Raw genomic sequence first — 20,011 nt, 5'->3', positions numbered from 1 at the left:
AATCTGCACGGGAACCAGCACGGGAACCAGCGTCCAATCAGACACGGCGTGCTGAACGATCTCGACCAATAAACGGCCGACAATCTGCAGCAACTATAACTGAGTTTATTTAAATGAAAGAGAGAGAAAAATAACTGAATGGAGAAATATTACTTAACCCACACAGTCTTCATTAAGCATTGATTATTGCAATCCAACAGATATTTGGCGATAAATATTATACAAATATCTATCATTTATATGTATATTAATAGTTATTTCTATATTAAATGTTATGATAAATATTAATATTCACATTATTATTGGCATTACTTTTATGGAGTCTTACCCACAGAAGGCATCCTGCACAGAGATGACCAACTATACCCCACAGGCCAAAGCTGTCCCAAAGTGATTTTTGTTTTGGCCTCCATTCTATATACGGGAAAAGAAAAAAAAGGAATAAATGGCATAAAAAAATGGAAAAAAATAAGGAGCAGTTTTATGTTTCACAATAAACGTTACCGAATAGCTGCATTAGGAACAATAATTTTGATTCACTAAACTAAAACAAAAAAAAAAAAATTGGAGACAACAATCGTCATTATGATAGCTGGATTTATTGAAATGAAAGAGAGGGAAAAAATAGGTGAATAAAAAAACGGTACTTAACTGTATTATAGTTGTGAATACAAACGAAATATTGCGATCCAATAGAGATTTGGCGATATGCTCTAAAATATATTAAATATTAGATAAACATTATGATTCAGTCATTGTTCATTTTGCCATTGCTTTCATGGAGTTTTACCCACAGAAGGCATTTTGCACAAAGATGCACAAAGTAGGGCCCGTGGTGATTTTTGGTTTGGCCGCCATGTCATATATGAGAAAAAAAAAAAAAAGGAATAAATGCCATTTGGAAAACAAACAAACAAACAAAAAAAAAAATAACAGGAGTAACTTTATGTCTCACATTAGATGTTACTGAATAGTACTATAAGTTTCACCAAACTACATTAAGCAAATTGTAGCCTACTGTTTTTTATTTTTTATTATATTTTTAAATATTATAAAATCGTAAATGTGGGAAACCTCAGCAACTATAATTTTAATATGTTTTGTATAATGCAACATTTATTTTTTTCTCTCTCACACACACATAGAAGCTGTAAACAGACATTGGATAAAGTTTAAAGACAAAAAAAGTTCTCTATCCTAAGACTCTACACTGATCGACAAAATCCTGCCAGTTTCAAAACATTGACACAGGAGTCTCCGCCTATTTATGTAAACCAATCAAATTTGGTTTGTTTGCAAACTTTTAATAAAAACGTTTTTCTCTCTCTAATTAACATACTAGTATCGTTTCAACAATTCGAAAGCAACCTATGCGAACATATTTAAACCGCAACGTTTCCGCGATAGCTCTCAGAGACGACAGAAATGACAAGACAGAAAACAAAGAAAAAAATATATATATATTTTATGTTTGTCCAGAAGTAGAACAGATAATAAGAAAAACAAAACCCAAATAAACGAACAAATACAAGAGTTTTGTGCTGGGATTTTTCTTTCAGGCTTTACATCAAAGGCAAATGCAAATAAGAACAGAGGGATTTTTTTTTTTACTTTTATAGATATAAAAGCATTTAAAGAGAGATTTCAGCAGACTCATTTATGCTACTTAAATTACAAGTACCTCCTTGGTTATTAGATATTTACCAGACATTCCGCTTTTAGCTTAGCTTGTGTACAATTTATGACACAACCTGTGGCGTTTTAAACAAATAAATCAACAGGCACACAACACACAATGAGCTGCACATTCAGATACAGTCACAATTTTGCCATATAAGATTCCCCAGCTGTTAATAAAGCACATAAATCCTAAAACATAAATTTAGCTCCCCTCTAACGTTTTGGCACATTTATGGATTAATTAATAAATGATCATGAACTTTTTTCAATAACTTTTCACACTTTAAAGCTACTACCTGGACCACATTCTGATTTGTATCTATACCATACATTATAAATACAAACGTTTTTGAACACCTGAGCATAAGATTCGTATGTGCTTTTTGAACATCGCATTCCACATTTAGTTCCCATTCACTGTTATTATAACCTCTGCTCTTCTGGAAAGATGTTCCACTAGATTTTAAGTGTGTTTGTGGAGATTTGTGCTTCAGCCACAAGGGAAATCAGGTAGTGACGAAGGGTGAGGAGGCCTGGGGTGCGGTCAGCTTCCATTTCATCCCAAAAGGTGTTCAATAGGGTTGAAATCAGATCTTTATAGCAGACCACGTAAGATCTTCCACTCCAACCCACGTAAACCATATGTTCATGGAGATGGCTTTGTGCACAGGGGCATTGGCCTGATGGAAAAGGTTCGGGTCTCCTAGTTCAAGTGATGAGAAAATTTATAGGGTAAAAGTTGAAGGAAGAACCACATACACCTGTAAAAATTGCGTGTCCCAATATTTTTGTCCCTAAAGTGTATTTGGTTTCCACAAAATTTTGAATAAATAAAATGAACCATTTATAATCTGTATATATATCCGTTAACTTTTTATCTATCCAGTGTCACGTAGCTAATGCTATTGCTTGTATTCCCTTCTTATTGTATATACAGGAAATCAGAATGCATGTACTGAAACCGCACTGTATTGGGTCCACAATAAACTCACACATTACCAAAAGAAGTGAATTCATTTGCTGTCAAAGTGTGCAATAATTTGAGCATAATGTCAATTTTCTTACATGAATTTTTAAATCAACCTTTTCCCCTGCATGTCATGTATGTTAATCTTAAGAAGCCTTAAATACAATATAAGGACAAAAGGACACCTGACTAGAAGATTGAAATGTGCTTTATGAAAATGTTGTCCACATTTACTGTTAGAATAACCTCCACTCTTCTGGGAAGATGTTCCTGAGATGCAGTCAGTGTTCTAATGCATCCTAAAGGTGTTTAATAGGGTTGAGGTCAGAGCTCTGTAGAAGGCCCCTGAAGATCTTCCACTCCAGCCCACGTAAACCATCCATCTTCCTGGAGCGGGTTTTGTGCACAGTGGCATGGTCATGCTGGAACAGATTTGGGTCATGTAGTTCAAGTGAAGGGAAAATGAATATCCCAACCAATTGTGTGAGAAGAATTAGATATGGCTGGTGACCCAATACTTTTGTCCATATAGTGACTATTTCACCAAAATGAAAAGCACAAATGCCTTAATTCACTTTAAGACTTTCGTCCTGTAAAATAGGTTATACTGATGATGAGCAAAAAGTCAGTTCAACAAATACGAAGGTTTTTATTTATTTATTTATTTTTTACACAATGAAGCTGGCGTTTTGATCAATTGGATATTAAATCCAAATGCAAAACTTGACTCGTCAGATTATTCTGTAATCAGATATCAATATATTTATGATTCTTCTATGCCACAATATTTTATTTTGGGGTAAACTAATTGGCTTCTGGGTGAGAAACGAGGATAAAGTGAACCGTGTTTCAGTACTGTCGTATTTAACCGTGGATTATATTCAGTGCAATAGCAGAAAAAGTGAATCTCTTTGTGTAATGTCTCGAGTCATATAGAAAGCACAAATGATGTAATCCAATGTAAACCCTCAGGCATCAAATGTGCATCATGTAACAGGTTTGTACGAACTGTATAAATCAAATAAACTAGAAATCTCTTCATTTACATGTAAAGGCTGATCAACTGCACACTTTTTAAGAAAATGACAATACAAGCAGCTATTTAGGGACAATCTATTTGCCGATTTACGATTTTCTATTAAAAAAAATAGAGAGAAACATTTAATGACTGATTCTTTTTTTTTTTCTTTACAATAACGTGCAAAAAAAAACAGCAAATGAAGGCCGATGCATGTGATTAATGACTTAAATGAGATGAATTGTAAACACAAGAAAAGTTAGCAGATGCCATACATTTCACATAAAAGAAGAAGAAAAAAAAATGCATGTCTATAGTTTTCCACTATTAAGACTCAATTGTAATGAGTTTAGCTATGTCTGAACGCTTATGCAAAAATATTCCTCATATTGTGTTAATTTTATAGGGAATATGACTTAAGCGTTCATGATGAGAGCGTATACACAAGTAGGATTTGCTTAAAATATCTGTTAATATCTTGGGATGACACGAGCGACTAGAAAGTTTGCTAATAATAAAACATAACTGCAGGGTTCCAGTGTGGTTTGTAACACAACACTGTCCACCTCTGTTTTCCCTGGAACAGCCCATAATTTCTATCTATAGCTCCTTTCCATCATATTTTCAGCTCGGCCACAATTCGTTAGGCAAACAACGGGATTGGCACGTCGGCTTCAGCCTCCTTCCACTCCTCCATCTGCAATTAGCTTCGTTAATTCATTTTTGCTAGTTTGTTTTCAACTCTTTAGAATGCGCTCTTCAGGAAAGGGAAGAATTAGTGAAACCGTTACAGCAGGAAAAAATATTCCCAGTGTAAACTACTTCATTTGTGCAATATAATACATATGTTATGAATCTAAAAAAAATTAATTAATAAGGCCAACATAAAAACAGAACTGGAAATCACAGGATGTGTATTCTAAATCCTACATGGGTTATATATATATAAAAAAAAACAAAAACAAACATGGAATTAGAAGAGCACACCATCTGAAGCATGACTATATTTGACTTCTTACTGTGAACCGAAGTTCCTTCACAGTACAAAGCTTTACGTTAACAATAAACTATATACTGCCCTGAACGGTAATAATAACCTGCTCGAGTGTCACAATTACAGGAAATAAAATAAAGCCAATGTTGGACAGACAATCACCACCTGCTGAAGATCCTGATCTGGCAAGACCACAATGTTCCTCTGACTTTAAGGACTGCATTCATACCTTCACTCTTTCATATCATTTTGGTGACACATATAACCATTATGCATACGCTAAAATATGAATTGACAGATGGCATAATTATGTACAAGGACGTTTTAAGGACAGACGGAAACAGAAACCTAGCAGCGAACACAACCCGACTGTTTAGCTTAATGCTATTTTGGGATCTGCGCTAATCTTGTTCTTCTTCAGTGGTTGTGAGATGTAATTCGGCTTAGAAAATAAAGCACCGTTTCTTAAATGTCCAAACCATACCATGTCCAAACAACACCTGAGCTACTCTGTGATCTTAGAGACGAATGAAGATTAGACCCCGACTCAGCATCTGAGTCTTATATTGTTCAGTTAATACATCTTGTCACGAAAAGAAAAAAAAAAAAATTCCTGGCCAAAAAAATCGAAACTCAAAAATTCTTAATTACTGTTTTGTCAGCTAAAGGTGGGGCAAGATGGCGTTTCCACTAAAACTCAACGTCTGGAACTTTAAATGGAATATGACATACTACATACAACATTATTGTAAGGTTTTCAATTATACATACATATAAATACACATATCTATCTATCTATCTATCTATCTATCTATCTATCTATCTATCTATCCACACATACATATATGATAAATACATAGATAGATACAGAGAGAGAGAGAGAGAGAGAGAGAGAGAGAGAGAGAGAGAGAGAGAGAGAGAGAGAGAGAGAGAGAGAGAGATGTTGTAGAGCTGCACATCACGTATAGATTTTGTCAGTCGTCTGCTCTGGAAACTTCAATCTTTAGTCTTGCCTGGTTACAACATAGAGACTTAATCCATTTCAATCTGATTAACAGTAACAGATGCAGCAGCTGCTATTTCAGGAATCCTAGTTTCCAGCCATACAAATCCAAACCGGGTTTCGAAATTGCACCAGCTTTTGATTATACTCGGCCCTGATGAGTATATTTACATTTCAGTCTGCTGAAGGTAACGAACGGAGATGTGCCTCTGGATCTGGAATTAAAGTAGTTCCAATACAATTCTCTTACAGAAATGTCCACGTGTAGCATCATCAATCCTCTTCGCCTGCGCTAGCGGGAAGTGCACCGTTCGATTCAGGCAGACTGTCGATGCCCAGGTAGCCTAGCAGGATGTCTGTGCGCCTGTGAGACAAACTCAAAATGTCCTCAGCCAGCGACTGAGTTGACGTGAAGCGCACTTTGTCGTGGTCAAACATGTCTTTTAGGTACTGCACAATTTGTTGCTGTTCAAACACATAAGATAAAAAGCATTATTATTATTATTACAAAAATAAACTTGCATTAGATACAAAAACCTGTGTAGTTTCTCAGTTCTAAAATTCTGTGAGATTTTGACTGAAGTCAGTTTGTTCTAGAAAAACAACAAATATTTCTTTTTTTATTTTTATTGTTACCATAAAACCTCCCACCTAAGCACAATTCTTATGCAGTCATCTATGACTTGATGTTTCACCAAGTAAAATTATACGAGGTATAGGGAAGATTACAGAACCTACAGACCAGCAGTGTTGGGCAATAACGCGTTACTGTAACGCAGTTACTTTTATGGTTTGACAACAATTAAACATTTTCCCACAATAAAGGAAATTTCTCTGAAGAAAAATGCAGCCACTCCATCAGTGCACCTGTTGAGAGACTTTTCAGCCTGGGAAGTCTGGTACTGTCTCCAAAGAGGAACAAGCTGTCTGACCAAAGGTTTGAGAGACTTCTTCTCATGCTGTACAACCACTGGTTTGAAGGGTAAAACTCAAATTAAGCATTCATTCAGGTCCTTGCTATTAAGCACCTTTTGTTTTTTCAAATAAATAAGCACACATTTGTTATTAAAAATATTTGTTTGTTTAAGAAATGATGGTTAGTTTAGTAGCCACAGTGACATTTCTGTTATATCTTAGAACACTCATTTTATGCATTATAAAATGCATTACGTTGTATTGCTAGGAAAAATGCTGTTTTTTGTTTGTTTTTACATTTTTATAAACATATACAACAGCAGATTTTGCACTTTGAATACACACAGCTTACTTTACATAAGTTGGTGACATGTAACTCTTAATTTGTGGTTAAGTTGAAAATTGCTCATAGATTTCATTTTTAAACAGCTTTGCACTTCTGGTAGATGCCAAACTGCATTTCGTTTCTGTGTACCTGTACTATGCAATGACAATAAATTTGTATCTATCTATATTTTTTATGTTGTTTTTTTAATGCATATTATTTATGGTTGTCAATAATAGCAGTTTTTTGGTGCTTCTCCAAATAGATTCTGAATCATTTAGATTGCTTTTATTTATTTATTTCAAAATGTTTGGTGTTAGGTATTAGTTTTCATACTTCAGCTGTGAAAGGAACATTTTGAAGAGCTCAACACAACAGCCTTTATGATGCAGAAGATACTTTAGTTTTTGATTGTGAATATATTATTCAGCTTGTTTTGTTATTTATTTCAGAAATCCTTGTGATATATTCAGTTTGTGTTGGTTTCACTTTAATAAAAATGTTTAAAAATGACTTTGTGTTTAAGTCAGTTTTGTGTTTGTAGACCATAACGCATAAAAGGGCATTAATGGGAACATTAAAGAAGGTTTTTTTAAAAAGTAACTAAAAAGTAACTTTTAACTGTAATGCATTACTTTTTGGTGTAAGTAATCAACAAAGTAATTGAGTTACTTTTTGAATGAAGTAACTAGTAACTGTAATTAACACTGCATACCAGACACCTTTATTCAGAGCAACTTACAAAGTGCTTTGTAGTCTCTAACAAGAACACCTTCTGATATTGACTCAAGCTCCTTTAGAAATGTAACAATGCTTATAAAAAAATAATAATAACAGCACAAATAATAATAGCAACAGTAAAGACAGAAAGTTTATACGCTCTAGCTGCTGTACAGGTTTGGCGCAGGGTGGCGTAACGCCATATAAACGCAATATAACTCAAACTCAAATTAAACAAAACGTTTGTTGATTTTCTGTTTCTGTTTTTTTTTTTATTCATATTGAACTAAAACTAAACTACAACTTTCCAAAAAAAAAAAGAAAAAGGGCAAAGTAGCAGGAAGAAGCAGCCAATGCACTGAAAATAAAACTACTTATACATTTTTCCTGTAGGCTTTTGCGTGTGTGAGTGGGACAAAGCTTAAATATTGCAAGGGGAAGCGGGAGAAATTTTTTTTCCAGGAGCGGGACAGAACTTTGCTGAAGCAAAGGTGCAGGTTTAGACTAAAACTTACTGGCTGTAGATGCCTGTAACATTGGTGGGAATTAAAACTTGCAACATCCCAAGGACAGTGTGAAAAGCTTTTCTGTTGCTTCACCCAACACATTTAACAGAAAAAAACTGCATTAGTGATGGATTTATGACATCTTACCTTGAAAATAGTGCACACTTCAGTCAGGTGCTGTCTGGGACCCAGGAAACCGAACGCCAGAACCGGACTCACGTGTTCCGAGATGGCGTAGAAATGGGATATAAACCCATCTGGAACCTAAACACAGAGACGTGTTTATTTTGTTTATTTCCGTTCAGTCTTTCTTCATCCTTTTTTTTTTACTCCCTTAGAATCTGGTAAAGTTCATTAGTTTTAGTACTTGGCAAAATAATACAAAAGGGTAAATATTTATTACATTTAGACAAAGCTCAGCATCAAAATAAACAGGTTAATAAAATGACTGCATGCGAATGAACATTTCGATACTCATCCCACATATTTTTGTTTTTTATAGTATAGAATGAATGTGTATGTGACAAATTTCTATCTCTCTACTGTTTTAATGGATTTTTCATCTCCTGCACCTGTAAAAAAAAAATAGACACCCCATTGGCTTTTGAAGATTTACAGTAACTTACCATCAGTAACCTTCTTTTGGCTTTCAGCACTGACCAACATGCTGTAGCTAAAGCCTGGAAATCAGAAAAAGAGGAGAAAGAAACGTACAAGTTATCCGGTGTCAATACATCATATCGTAAAGCTTGTCCCATCAGACATCCCTGGATTATTAGTTTAGTGACACACACTGCAATTTGTAGGGTAGTGGTATATTTAAAATTGTAATCCTTGTGGGTAGTGTGTTTGGTCATGAAAGTGTGAACCTACTGTAGGCATATATAATGAACATACTAATTGTGCTTAAGATTGCAGAAGTAAAGGCAGGGATTGGAAATACAACTGACTACTCAGCAGCACTACAAGCAAATGCAGGAAAAACGGAGACCCCTCATCATTTTAGCAGCACAAATCTGAGCACCTTGTAATTACCAGTGGGTAAACTGAATGTCCCTACACCTGGATTTCCATTGTTTAGTACCAAAATCATGTTTTTGACTCTCATCAAAGCTTTAAAATCATTTTAGAAATTCTGGACTTTCAGTCCGTGAGACATCTAGACAACTACGGACTAAAGCGTTTCCCAAGAATGAATTTACCGTCTCTTTAAAGCTGTCCGAGAGCCATCGGTTCCTCAAGACTGCGACCACGGAGGTGGGAGGGTTCTCCAGGTCCTCGAACGCATCCATCAGGATGAAGTCCAGCACAATGTCGAAGAAGTTCATACACACCACCTGTGCAGAAGTCCCGAGGTCACCATTACTAAACAGTTTTATAAAATGATGTGCAGTTTTAATAATGTTATATCCTTAAATCTAGGGCTGTAACGATTCCACAAGTTTAGTCCATTTACTACACGCAGTGCACCGCGTTTCCCACTAAACTAAAACAAAGAGTAATCTGAAATTGCTTTTTATTTATGATTTTAATGTATATATTTGTATTTTGTTTTATTATGACAATTAAATGCACTAAATGGGTTTAGTTTTCACAGATATTCCTGGATGCAAATTCAGCAATAGAAATGTAATTTAAGAGACACGTCTTATTTTTTTCTTGAATATTTCGTATTGCTTTTTAATAAAGAAAAATTACTACCAATCCGATTACTCGATTAATCGTTGGAATAGTCGTGAGAATACTTGATTATTAAAATAATCAATAGTAAATCTAATCTAATTAAAGCAGTGCAACTGAAAGCAAAAAAACCGACATACATGCACAGACACTGAAACTGAGAATACCACTGAGATGGGGGTGGAGAAAGACTAACAGATCAAGGCAAACTAAGAGCATGAAAGAGAAATAAGGAAGGACACATACCCCTCGTCCCTCTAGTTCCATCTTGGTAGTTTGCCATGTCTCCTCTCGTTGAGTGTACAGCAGCATGTCCTGGTAACTCTCCAAAAAAGCCTTTGGACTCTACCAGAGACAAATAATTGGAAATCGATTAGTCAGTTATGCCACTCTGCCTGTATATAAAAAATGCTTTTGTTGCACTGGGCCCTGTAAGAGTTCTGATTTAATAACTAAAGCTCTATACATTAATCAGCTAAACACGATTTTCCCCAACAGCACGCTACCTCTATTTAATTGTTTCCACTTGTTTCAAAAACTGACTGACCATGGAATGTCAAAAATGCTTTCAGGTAGAAGTTGACCGATATGGCTTTTTCTCTGGCTGCTGCCAGAAATAAAAAAACGGAACTGGCGAAAGCAAACAACGGAGTAAAGAATGAATACGCAGACACTTTTAATTCTTGCAACCAAGCAGCCGTGATTGAAAAAAATCTAAACAAATCTGTTAGTAATGTTAACATTTTAATTGCTAAATCATATAATGTGTATAATAGTAATATTACGTGAACTTTATTGTCCCAATTTATTGTGGTTGGGTTCGCCCACTCTGGTATAACACACACTTTCTCTTGCTGAAAGTGAGAGAGGCCCGATTGAGATGGTTTGGACATGTACAGAGGGGGGACATTGGGTATATCGGTAGGAGAATGCTGAGAATGGAGCCACCAGGAAGGAGGAAAAGAGGAAGTCCAAAAAGGAGGTTTATGGATATGGTGAGGGAAGACATGCAGTTGGTTTAAAAGAGGCAGATGTAGAGGACAGGGGGGGTATGGAGACGGATGATCCGCTGTGGCGATTGAGAATCGATACTGTATCGCCATACAAAATATTGCGATACGCAAGAGTATCAATATTTTCTTACACCACTAATATCAAAGTTCATTATAATAAGACAGGGTTAGCATGCCGATTTTCTGCTAATAAGTGGCCACAGGTGTACTGCCCCTGCAAGATCAGACTTTTTGTGCCCACATTGATGAGGGGCTTTCTATGACTAATTACCTCATATGGAATGGCAGAGGTGATGTACTTATTAATGTTCATATAATTGCACAACGCTTTGCAATAGGTAAACAATCCAGAATGAGAACATATTGGATAGTTATCTTGGTAGGCTTATACATCATTTGTAGAAACTTTTGAGAAAAAAAAAAAGAATTATTTTACCCCGTGTTATATATAGTTTTATATATATATATATATATATATATATATATATATATATATATATATATATATATATAAACGCTCCGCATGTTACCTTGTTGGCTTTGATCATGAGTCCACTGATCATCTGTTTGCCTGTTTCCATGAAGAAAGTCTTGTGAGTCTGATCCAGCAGTAACACCTACTCTCTCACACACACACACGCACAATCAAAACCTTCAGACTACAAGAAACATCACAGAGTAAGTGAAGCCTGAAGGTAAAAGAAATAGAGGAAACCACAAAAAAGACACAAGAGACAGAAAAAAAGGCGTGTGCGTGGCCGGGTGTACTGACGTGGAAAGCCTGTCGGATGCAGTGCAGCTTAGCCAGGAAGTCCTGATCACTGTAACACTCCAGTAACTCTGATCTAAAGAGCATAAAAATCACACACAAAGTTTGAGAATACTTTAATTAAAAGAAATGTATCCACATTAGGGCTGCACGATTTGGGCAAAAAGTCATGTTGCGATTATTGTGGTCAACAGTGCGATATGTGATATAATAAATGGTTTTGAAAATGAGATTAGTGCCGCACTAATCCACATCCACACTCTTATTATACGATCCCTCTGTGTAGGCTACTAGTGTGTAGTGTTTAGCATGTTGTACCTGAGTGATCTGCATTGTACTTTCCCTTCTCTCACTAGACTCAGTGCTTCTTCATACAGAGCTGCAGGCTTTAGCGGCTGATACACCTCATCATGGGTGAACGCGTCGAACAGCTACAGCAAAAAGGAGAGAAACCCCACTTTAGTTTTTATCAATTGTTACAGGAAATGTAAGTAATTGTGATTTGTCTCTTTGCTCTTAATTTTTTTTTTCAACAGCAAATTAACAGCTTTCGTACTGCTTTTATTTGTAATGATAAGAAATATACACAAAATAAAATATTTGTACTGCCTGGCAGTTAGGTGATAAATGACTGATTTAATCCATGCACTGTACAATTCATCTAATCGTTTGCTACGCAGGAGTCTTAAAGACTGGAGATCAGTATGGGGGTACTATACAGTAATTTGTTAATAATTGAACAAATTACAGTATATGATTTACCAAAATGGAGTAATTTACACCTGCGTTATGTATCAACATTATGGGCGCGTAGATGAGCACTGGTTCGCAGGCAGAGCCAGACGCATTCCATGTCATTGTCCCGGCAATGTCCCCACGTATCATACGAAAATTTAAATGCTGCATGAAAATTGACAACGAAATGTTTCTTAGTTTTTTTTCCAAAAAAAATCGTGCATCAAACCACTATAACTCAGGGGCTAACTGTATATAAATAATTGTAAAAAAAATAAAAAATAATTTTTTTTTTTTTATACTTTACATTCAGAATTAACAAAACTGAAACAAAGCCAACCCTGGGTTTAGTTTTTCTGTGTGTGTGTGTGTGTGTGTGTGTGTGTGTGTGTGTGTGTGTGTGTGTGTGTGTGTGTGTGTGTTTGACCTAACCTCAGCTGCAGAGAAAAAGGAATCGTCTGACGTGATGGTAGCAGCGTCGTCATCCCGGAGTCCATGGGAGCTTTCCACAATAGGTAAAATTAAAGTGCCTTCACTCTCTGCTTCATGCACACACACACACACACACACACACACACACACAAGGAATGAACTATGAAGGGTATCTGGGTATAAGTAGTTTCACATTCCACATGTGTGAGAACAGTGTGTGCGTGTGTGTGTGTGTGTGAGTGAGATTACCAAGGTCAGCTAGTAGGCTATCTGCTGGTATTGTGCTGCCGAAGTCTTCCTGCAGATGATAAGCCCGGTGCAGAAGGGACTCCAGCTTTTCAGCGAATTTTCGATTACGAGTTTCTGGCTGTTCGGTGCACAAAACACACACATGCTTGAAAAAAGAAGATTTTTCAGAGATTGTAGAATCTTTATTTGCCATATATATAATTTCCTCTTTAATGCTATGCAAGCTGGTGCATTTCCTAAAATGCTTCCCAAACACAAATGAAACTAGTGAAACAAAAAAGTGTGATGTTCTAAAAATGGAACAATGTAACTATTTTGAATATTCCATGTTTCAGGCAAACTGATACATGTACATATATGAAAATACTGTTCACTGTTTACAGTGAGTGCCGCCTCCTGTCGGGTGAGACTGTTGGCAGCAGAGGAGTTGGACTGAGTCTGGTGTCTGATGTTCAGTGCTTGCTCCCACTTCTGCAGCGCTTCCTCAAACAGCTCCATGCCTGCAAGGAAGTGACTATTGATTAACATTGACTATACATTGTAAACAACATGACAGATGTTAAAGTCATACCAGCGTGTCTCTAATGCCCTCTAGTGGCCAGATTTAATACAATAACTCTGATTTGGTATGTTCTATATAAGGGATAATAATATAAGATTATATAATATATATATTGGGGGAGTGGTAGCTCCAGCGGTTAAGGCGCTGGGTTGCCGATCGGAAGGTCTGGGGTTCGAGCCCCGGTATCGCCAGGCTGCCACTCTTGGGCCCTTGAGCAAGGCCCTTAACCCTCTATGCTCCGGGGGTCCCTTACGAGGGAAATATCAAGGTCCGTGACGTCGGAGTGACGTGGGGCCGCCTTCCTGTGGGCTCACCACCTACAGGAGGGACCGTGAGGGACGGTGCTGTGAGGATTGGGCAGCAGTCGAAGGCGGGGGTCTGCTTAGACTGCTGCCCCCGCGACCCGAATTACGGATAAGCGGGAGAGAATGAATGAATGAATGAATATATAATATAAGATTCACCGATTCGCATCAGTGTAAGAGCATAAAAGCTAACAATGTGATGCATTGATTTAAAAAAGTGTGCAACGGATACAAGTTGGCATTTGTATCGCGATGCGCCGTTTTAAAATTTGCATCGGTAAAAAGCAATTTTACTTATCTATAATTATTAGTAGATGCGCCATAGTTTTATCATTAAAACATGCCAAATAATTTTTAATTAATATTAAACCCCTCAATAAACTGTTTCTCGAGCGCGTTCACGTATCACAACACTATGAAGACCAGGGCGAGCCCCGAGAGTCACATAGAAAACAGATTAACATGGCAGAGGTACAGCTGCATCTTCCTCTTGAAACAGAAAAGGAAAAGAATGTCTGTTGGTTTTGGGTTTTTTTCTTTTTTGCACTACAAAAGCCTGTGAAAGGTTCATGCGTTAGTAGTCTTTTGTAAATTGCTTGAAATGTATCTTTGATGTATGGCTATGTAGAAATGCAAATCACATCGGCCTCAGTTATGGAGATGCACATCCCTACTCTATATGTTTTCAAGAATTTGGATACAGTTTAACTGATCGAAAGATTAATTGTGTTGAAACTGAGATGCAAGGAACTTTCATCTTCCTGACAGCTTTAAATTAGTTTGTTATTTACGTTAAAATATATGCCATTTGGCAGGCACCCTTATCCAGTGAAACTTACAACTGAGCAGCTAAAAATTAAGTGCTGTGCTCAGCTCGGTTTTCAAACTTACGACCTTCCGATCAGAAGTTCAACAGCTTTACCACTGAGCTACCACTTCCCCAGGCTTATCCTGGGGCTTATCCTTATAATAGTTAGGTCTACCCTTACTTACCAATGTATACAATACATATAATACAAATACAAAATTACAATAACGTTACGAATCCTTCAGGATCAGGAGTTCTAATGATCAGCATATCTTATTCAGCTAAAGAAAGGAGTCATTTTAAAAGTTCCTCCAGGTTTACAACTTACATAAACTTTAGTAGATTTAATTACCCATAAGGTACAAGTTCTCCGCATTTGAATCTTCTATCGCCCCTGACTCCTCTGCCACAGGCTCCGCCTCCCACGGGGTGGCTACAGCAGCTGATTGGTTGGGAGATAGAGGGAGTCGTGCCTTGAAAATGTGCACACAAATATACAAATCCAATAAGAGTGCAATTCGGCATTCATAGAATGGCAGGGAAAAGGCATGTAATTTATAGTGTGTGAGAAAATAGAGTGCGAGTGTCTCATACTGAAGTGTGCGAAGAACTCGACTGTTTGCTTGCTGCAAGTGAGGAGATTCCACTCATGGTGTCGTTACTGCGTGTACTCGGGCTCACCATCTGTCGGCCAGGAAATGGACCTAAACACACACAAGCAAAAAATATGGGGCAAAATGAAAAATCAGTAAAAAGCAGTGTTTAAGACTAGAGTTCGACCGATTCATCAGTTTTGCCAATTAATCAGCACCGATAGTTGATTGCTGGAGCTATCGACAAAAAATAGATACCGATTGCTTTTTCACGTATCGTCCGTTGCTGGAGCTTGTGAGAGCGGCCTCTAGAGGCGAATCACTGGCTGTTTGTTTTTACACCTGAGACTGCACGTTGCATGGAGAGCACTATATTATAATTATTATTTTGACTAATTATACAATTATATTATTCATATAGTTAATATATTCATATTTATTTCATTTAACACATTTTTTTATTATTTTAGTCAGTACTGTTTAACTTTTTGTTTTTCTAATAAAGTTCAGTACTATTTTACATGAGGTGTTATGTCTGTTTATGTTATGTTTGTTTGTTTTCCAGTATCCACTTTAAAAACTATGGGTTGGTGCATCGGTTGTTGCCCTGCAGACAAGCAGCTTCAAAAACCACTTAGTGGTGTGACAGGACTCTTCCTCAAAATGTTACCACAAGGTTGGAGCCTTCGACTCCCTCTTGGGAATATTTAATGCTACTGCATCCATTCACTTGAACTAAGAGGCCCAAACCTCTGCACAAGCACCATGAAAATATGCTTTACATAAGTTAGAGTGGAGCACTGACCTCAACCCCGGCCCTGAAGTCTGGAATATGTATTCGCACGTGCTTAGAGAAGGAAAGGCTGCGTGCCAAACTGCACACTATTCACTAAATAAAACACTGACCACTAACAACTTTATGGTCACTGATCAGGCATAACATTATAACCACCTGCCTAATATTGTGTTGGTCCCCCCTTTTGCTACCAAAACAGTCCTGACCAGTCAAGCATTAACAGCATTAACCCTCTTCAGCAATTTGAGCTACATGAACTCTTCTGTTGGATCGGACCACACGGGTCAGCCTTTGCTCTCCACGTGCATCAATGAGCCTCGACCATCTCTGACCCTGTTGCCGGTTCACCACTGTTCCTTCCTTGGACCATTTTTGATAGATACTGACCACTGCAGATCAGGAACATCCCACAAGAGCTGCAGTTTTGGAGATACTCTGACCCAGTTGTCTAGACATCACTATTTCTCCCTCGTCCAAATAACTCAAATCCTTACGTTTGCCCATTTTTCCTGCTTCTAACACGTCAACTTTGAGAACAGAACTGTTTACTTGCTGCCTGATAATATCCCACCCACTAACAGGTGCCATGATAAGGAGATAATCAGTGTTATTTACTTCACCAGTCATAATGTTATAATGACAATGTTATGCCTGTTCGGTGTGTAAGCAATGACACTCGTAGTTTTATGTTATATATGCTCCTTCTGACCTCTCTTAAGTGATGTGGGCCTTGCTGAGCCGAGCAGTTGATCCGGAATGCCGACAGTCTTCGGGGCCGACTTCTCCGCTACCTGCTTCCTCTTCCGGCTGCGTCTCTTCAAGTGGTGCGCTGTGAGCGCCAAGGCCACCGAACCAAGCGCTGTCGCGAACAGGACCTTCTTCAGGCTCGGGTTTAGCCGTAGCTGTGAGAAAATAGACTGAGAGAGAGAGAGAGAGAGAGATGGGGTGGGGGGTATGTTTAGGAGGGGAATGGGAGAGTGGAACATTAGAATCTTGGATATCAGAATCACTAATCCATCTACTGAGAGAAAGGAGGGGAAAAAAAAAAAAAAGGCATAACATAAATTGTGTCGTAATATTAAATCAAAAGTAAAACATTCAGATAGCTGGCAGGAGTGCTGTAGTTGAGCTTTCATTTTTACAACATGATCAGCTTTGCTAAGCTTTGACTCCTAACAATTGGCAGGTAATACACTTATATGATGATCAAAAGTGTATATATTTACAAATCATCCATTCATTTATATAAGCTCTAGATTTTATTTTAAAAAATTAGTTATAAAATAAATGGTGTTGTGGTTTGCTTTCTGTGGAGTGTTGTAGATTGTGTGTTAGATTGATAAGACATAGTTCTGAATGCAAAAAAAAGATAACATCAAATATAAAGCTTTGTGATATGATAAGCATGTGTGGGTTCTTTCCAGTGTCTGCATAGTGTGTGTTTGTACAAGTACCTGCCCAAAGGTGGAGTACAGGAACACAGGTATCTCAGCCACAGTCATGGCTAAAGCCTTCATGATGGACACGCCCTCCGTATGCCTGATTGACATCTTTGCTCCACCCCTTCTTAAGAGCCGTCACAACCCCAGCTCGGCTCCCGGATTCTAGGTCAGGCAACGATTCTGCCTTCAAGCAGACCTCAGGTCAGTGAAAGTGCTAGCTTTGGCCTTTTAATATCTAATATCACAGGGGGGCGTCTGATCGCGGATCAACTTGTCTGCATCCCAGGTTCATTGCTTTTCATTTATTTCTGCCTGGGAGAAAAAGAAAAAAGGTTAAATAAACAGCTCTCCTGGTTACTGCAGTCAGATAACACAACACGCATTGCAACACTCTGAACCTGCTCAGCCAGACTTGCACCAGAGTTCTTGCGCATTTCTCCATGACAACCGGCGAATAAAGATCATGTTTAACTACCACAGCAAACAAAAACTGTGCCCATATCAAAGGTACGTCCTTAAAATACAGTCTAAAAAGTACAAATCCAATCCAAACCACTAGGATTTGGTCAATTGTTCCACTCTTTTATGATCCAGGACGGATTTATTGCGCAATAAATAGTAAATGAAACCCTTCGGGAGCAGCCTTTCTAGGAAAATTATAAAGGGATGATGTGTCATGGTCTGACGTAAAACATTATTGATTCATTCGCTGGATCATTTAATGTAGGCGACCATGATGAATACTTCATGTCTTAGCTTCGTGCCCTGTCGATACAGGTGCATCAGGACCTTTAAAATGCAGAAATGCGTCACGAAACATGCATTCATCAATGATTAAATCAAAGTCCAAAAGCAACATTATGGAACCTGTGTTTCAAGCCAATATTACTTTGATAAGTGGGACATGGGGCAGAGTTGCCACGCAAATCCTCGGATTACGGCTTGTGTAGAGTTTCCATGTGCTTTTTCTCTAAAGATTTTCTCCCAATTCCCAGGTTTGCTTCTACCGCCACTTAATCGCCCCTTAGATTCGAATGGTGCTCCGTCATGAACAGACATCCAAATTCACCGTGTATTCAATCCAAATAACTGAAACTTGTATGGTGCCTTTAATGGACATTTCCTCAAAGCAGCTTTACACAGATAAAGCGGTTGTGCAAGTTTGTTCCTTATAATTGTAAATTTGTCCCTAAAGAGTGAGCCAGTTTCGATTGTGGCAAGGAAAAACTTGATTATAGTCACTTCATGTCCACTGTTCCAGATGTATGAACTATTATTGAAACCCAGACATCAGAAAAACCTGATAATAAAACAGTTTGGTGGGTTTTCCCCCCTCTTGTACTGCTACACATGAGAGAAAAACCTAAACTGCTTTTTTTAACCCAAAGGAGCTTTATAATACCCCAGTGCAAACCCTATAACCTATGCACAGGAAGTAAAAACTCTCTATGACTTCAAGCATCAGTAAGCTGACTATCTATCAGTCCTGTAGCTGCAGTGGAGTCTTTGTGACTGAAGAACAGGTAGTTTTAACCGTTCTGTTGTCCATTCACTTTAAAAACATAACACTCATTCTGATATTTAGTAAATATCTTTTACTTGAAAAAGGCACTTTTCTTCTACTTTTGCTTACTTTTTACCAATCCAGCAACTAAGTTCGGAATTAAATCCAGCAAGTCTCGAAGTCCAGCAACTAAGTCTGGAACTAACTTTTGTTTTCAGCAGTGATCCTGATGATGTTATTGTTTATGGTGAAAGATTTGAGCACCTTAATGTCACTGCAGTCAATATGAATACTGACTGAATCCGGACAATTCCTACAGAAGAAAAGGTCTGCATTTAAACCCCAAAGAAGCTTCATATAATGTGCAAACCCTATAAACCTACAACCTGGAAGTAAAAAAAACCCCTCTCGAATGATTTCAGGTTTTGGAACTGCTGTTTAGTTTCACCCTGACATGTCTCTCTCTTACACACACACACACACACACACACACACACACACACACACACACACAAACACAAACACAAACACAAACACACACACACACACACACACACACACACACACACACACACACACACACACACACTCACTCACTCACTCACTCACTCACTCACTCACTCACTCACTCACTCGACCTGTCAAGCACACCATGCTAACTAGTTAGCGCTACTAACAACTCGCATCTTCCAAAGCTACCATTTCTCTCCTGTTAAAGACTGATTAAATTACTAAATCAATCATTTTGCTAACCCTATACACGCTAACAAATGAGGAAAAACTCAATAAAACACAGACATACTCACCCCAAAGGACTGCTGGAGAAGGACATTCCCGACACTGCATTTCAATTGCACACACAAACATGCGCCCCTAAAGGCGGGGCCGCCTAGTCGATTGACAACGCGGTCCACCAATAGCCGCACAGACTGGACTCGCGTTATCCAATCAAAAGCTGGAACCGACGCGCGCGTGGAATCCAACTCTTACGAGCA

At 37.9% G+C, this 20,011-nt stretch overlaps 1 protein-coding gene across 5 annotated transcripts; it reads right to left on the bottom strand.

Annotated features, from left to right (window-relative positions):
- Positions 1–3,819: 3,819 nt before the first annotated feature.
- miga2 (mitoguardin 2) lies at positions 3,820–19,962 on the bottom strand. Of its 5 annotated transcripts, none has more exons than XM_083564137.1 (16): positions 19,823–19,962; positions 17,525–17,820; positions 16,780–16,987; positions 15,276–15,385; positions 15,034–15,154; positions 13,388–13,506; positions 13,007–13,124; positions 12,758–12,867; positions 11,909–12,021; positions 11,594–11,666; positions 11,352–11,438; positions 10,055–10,153; positions 9,331–9,465; positions 8,755–8,808; positions 8,276–8,392; positions 3,820–6,127 (listed from the first exon to the last, which is right to left on the bottom strand). In XM_083564137.1, the coding sequence occupies exons 2-16, from the start codon at positions 17,618–17,620 to the stop codon at positions 5,936–5,938; spliced, it is 1,752 nt and encodes a 583-aa protein (XP_083420263.1). In that variant the 5' UTR covers positions 17,621–17,820; positions 19,823–19,962; the 3' UTR covers positions 3,820–5,935. The 5 variants fall into 5 exon arrangements, with proteins under 5 accessions (XP_083420263.1, XP_083420265.1, XP_083420261.1 ...); XM_083564139.1 differs by having other exon boundaries at positions 12,758–12,864; XM_083564135.1 differs by having other exon boundaries at positions 17,525–17,824; positions 19,823–19,960.
- Between the last annotated feature and the right edge of the window lie 49 nt (positions 19,963–20,011).

This window comes from Silurus aristotelis (genome assembly GCF_946808225.1).
Source record: "Silurus aristotelis genome assembly, chromosome: 16".
NCBI lineage: Eukaryota > Metazoa > Chordata > Actinopteri > Siluriformes > Siluridae > Silurus > Silurus aristotelis.
This window is presented reverse-complemented; position numbering and strand designations above follow the sequence as displayed.

What these genes read in the sequence shown, in the direction of transcription:
- miga2 (XM_083564137.1), bottom strand. Translation starts at nt 17,620, where the DNA reads ATGTCAATCAGGCATACGGAGGGCGTGTCCATCATGAAGGCTTTAGCC. An exon ending in TGTACTCCACCTTTGGGCAG is followed by an intron (nt 16,988 to 17,524) that starts GTACTTGTACAA and finishes TCTCTCTCTCAG; the next exon opens with TCTATTTTCTCACAGCTACG. An exon ending in CGGACAGCTTTAAAGAGACG is followed by an intron (nt 8,809 to 9,330) that starts GTAAATTCATTC and finishes TCTGATTTCCAG; the next exon opens with GCTTTAGCTACAGCATGTTG.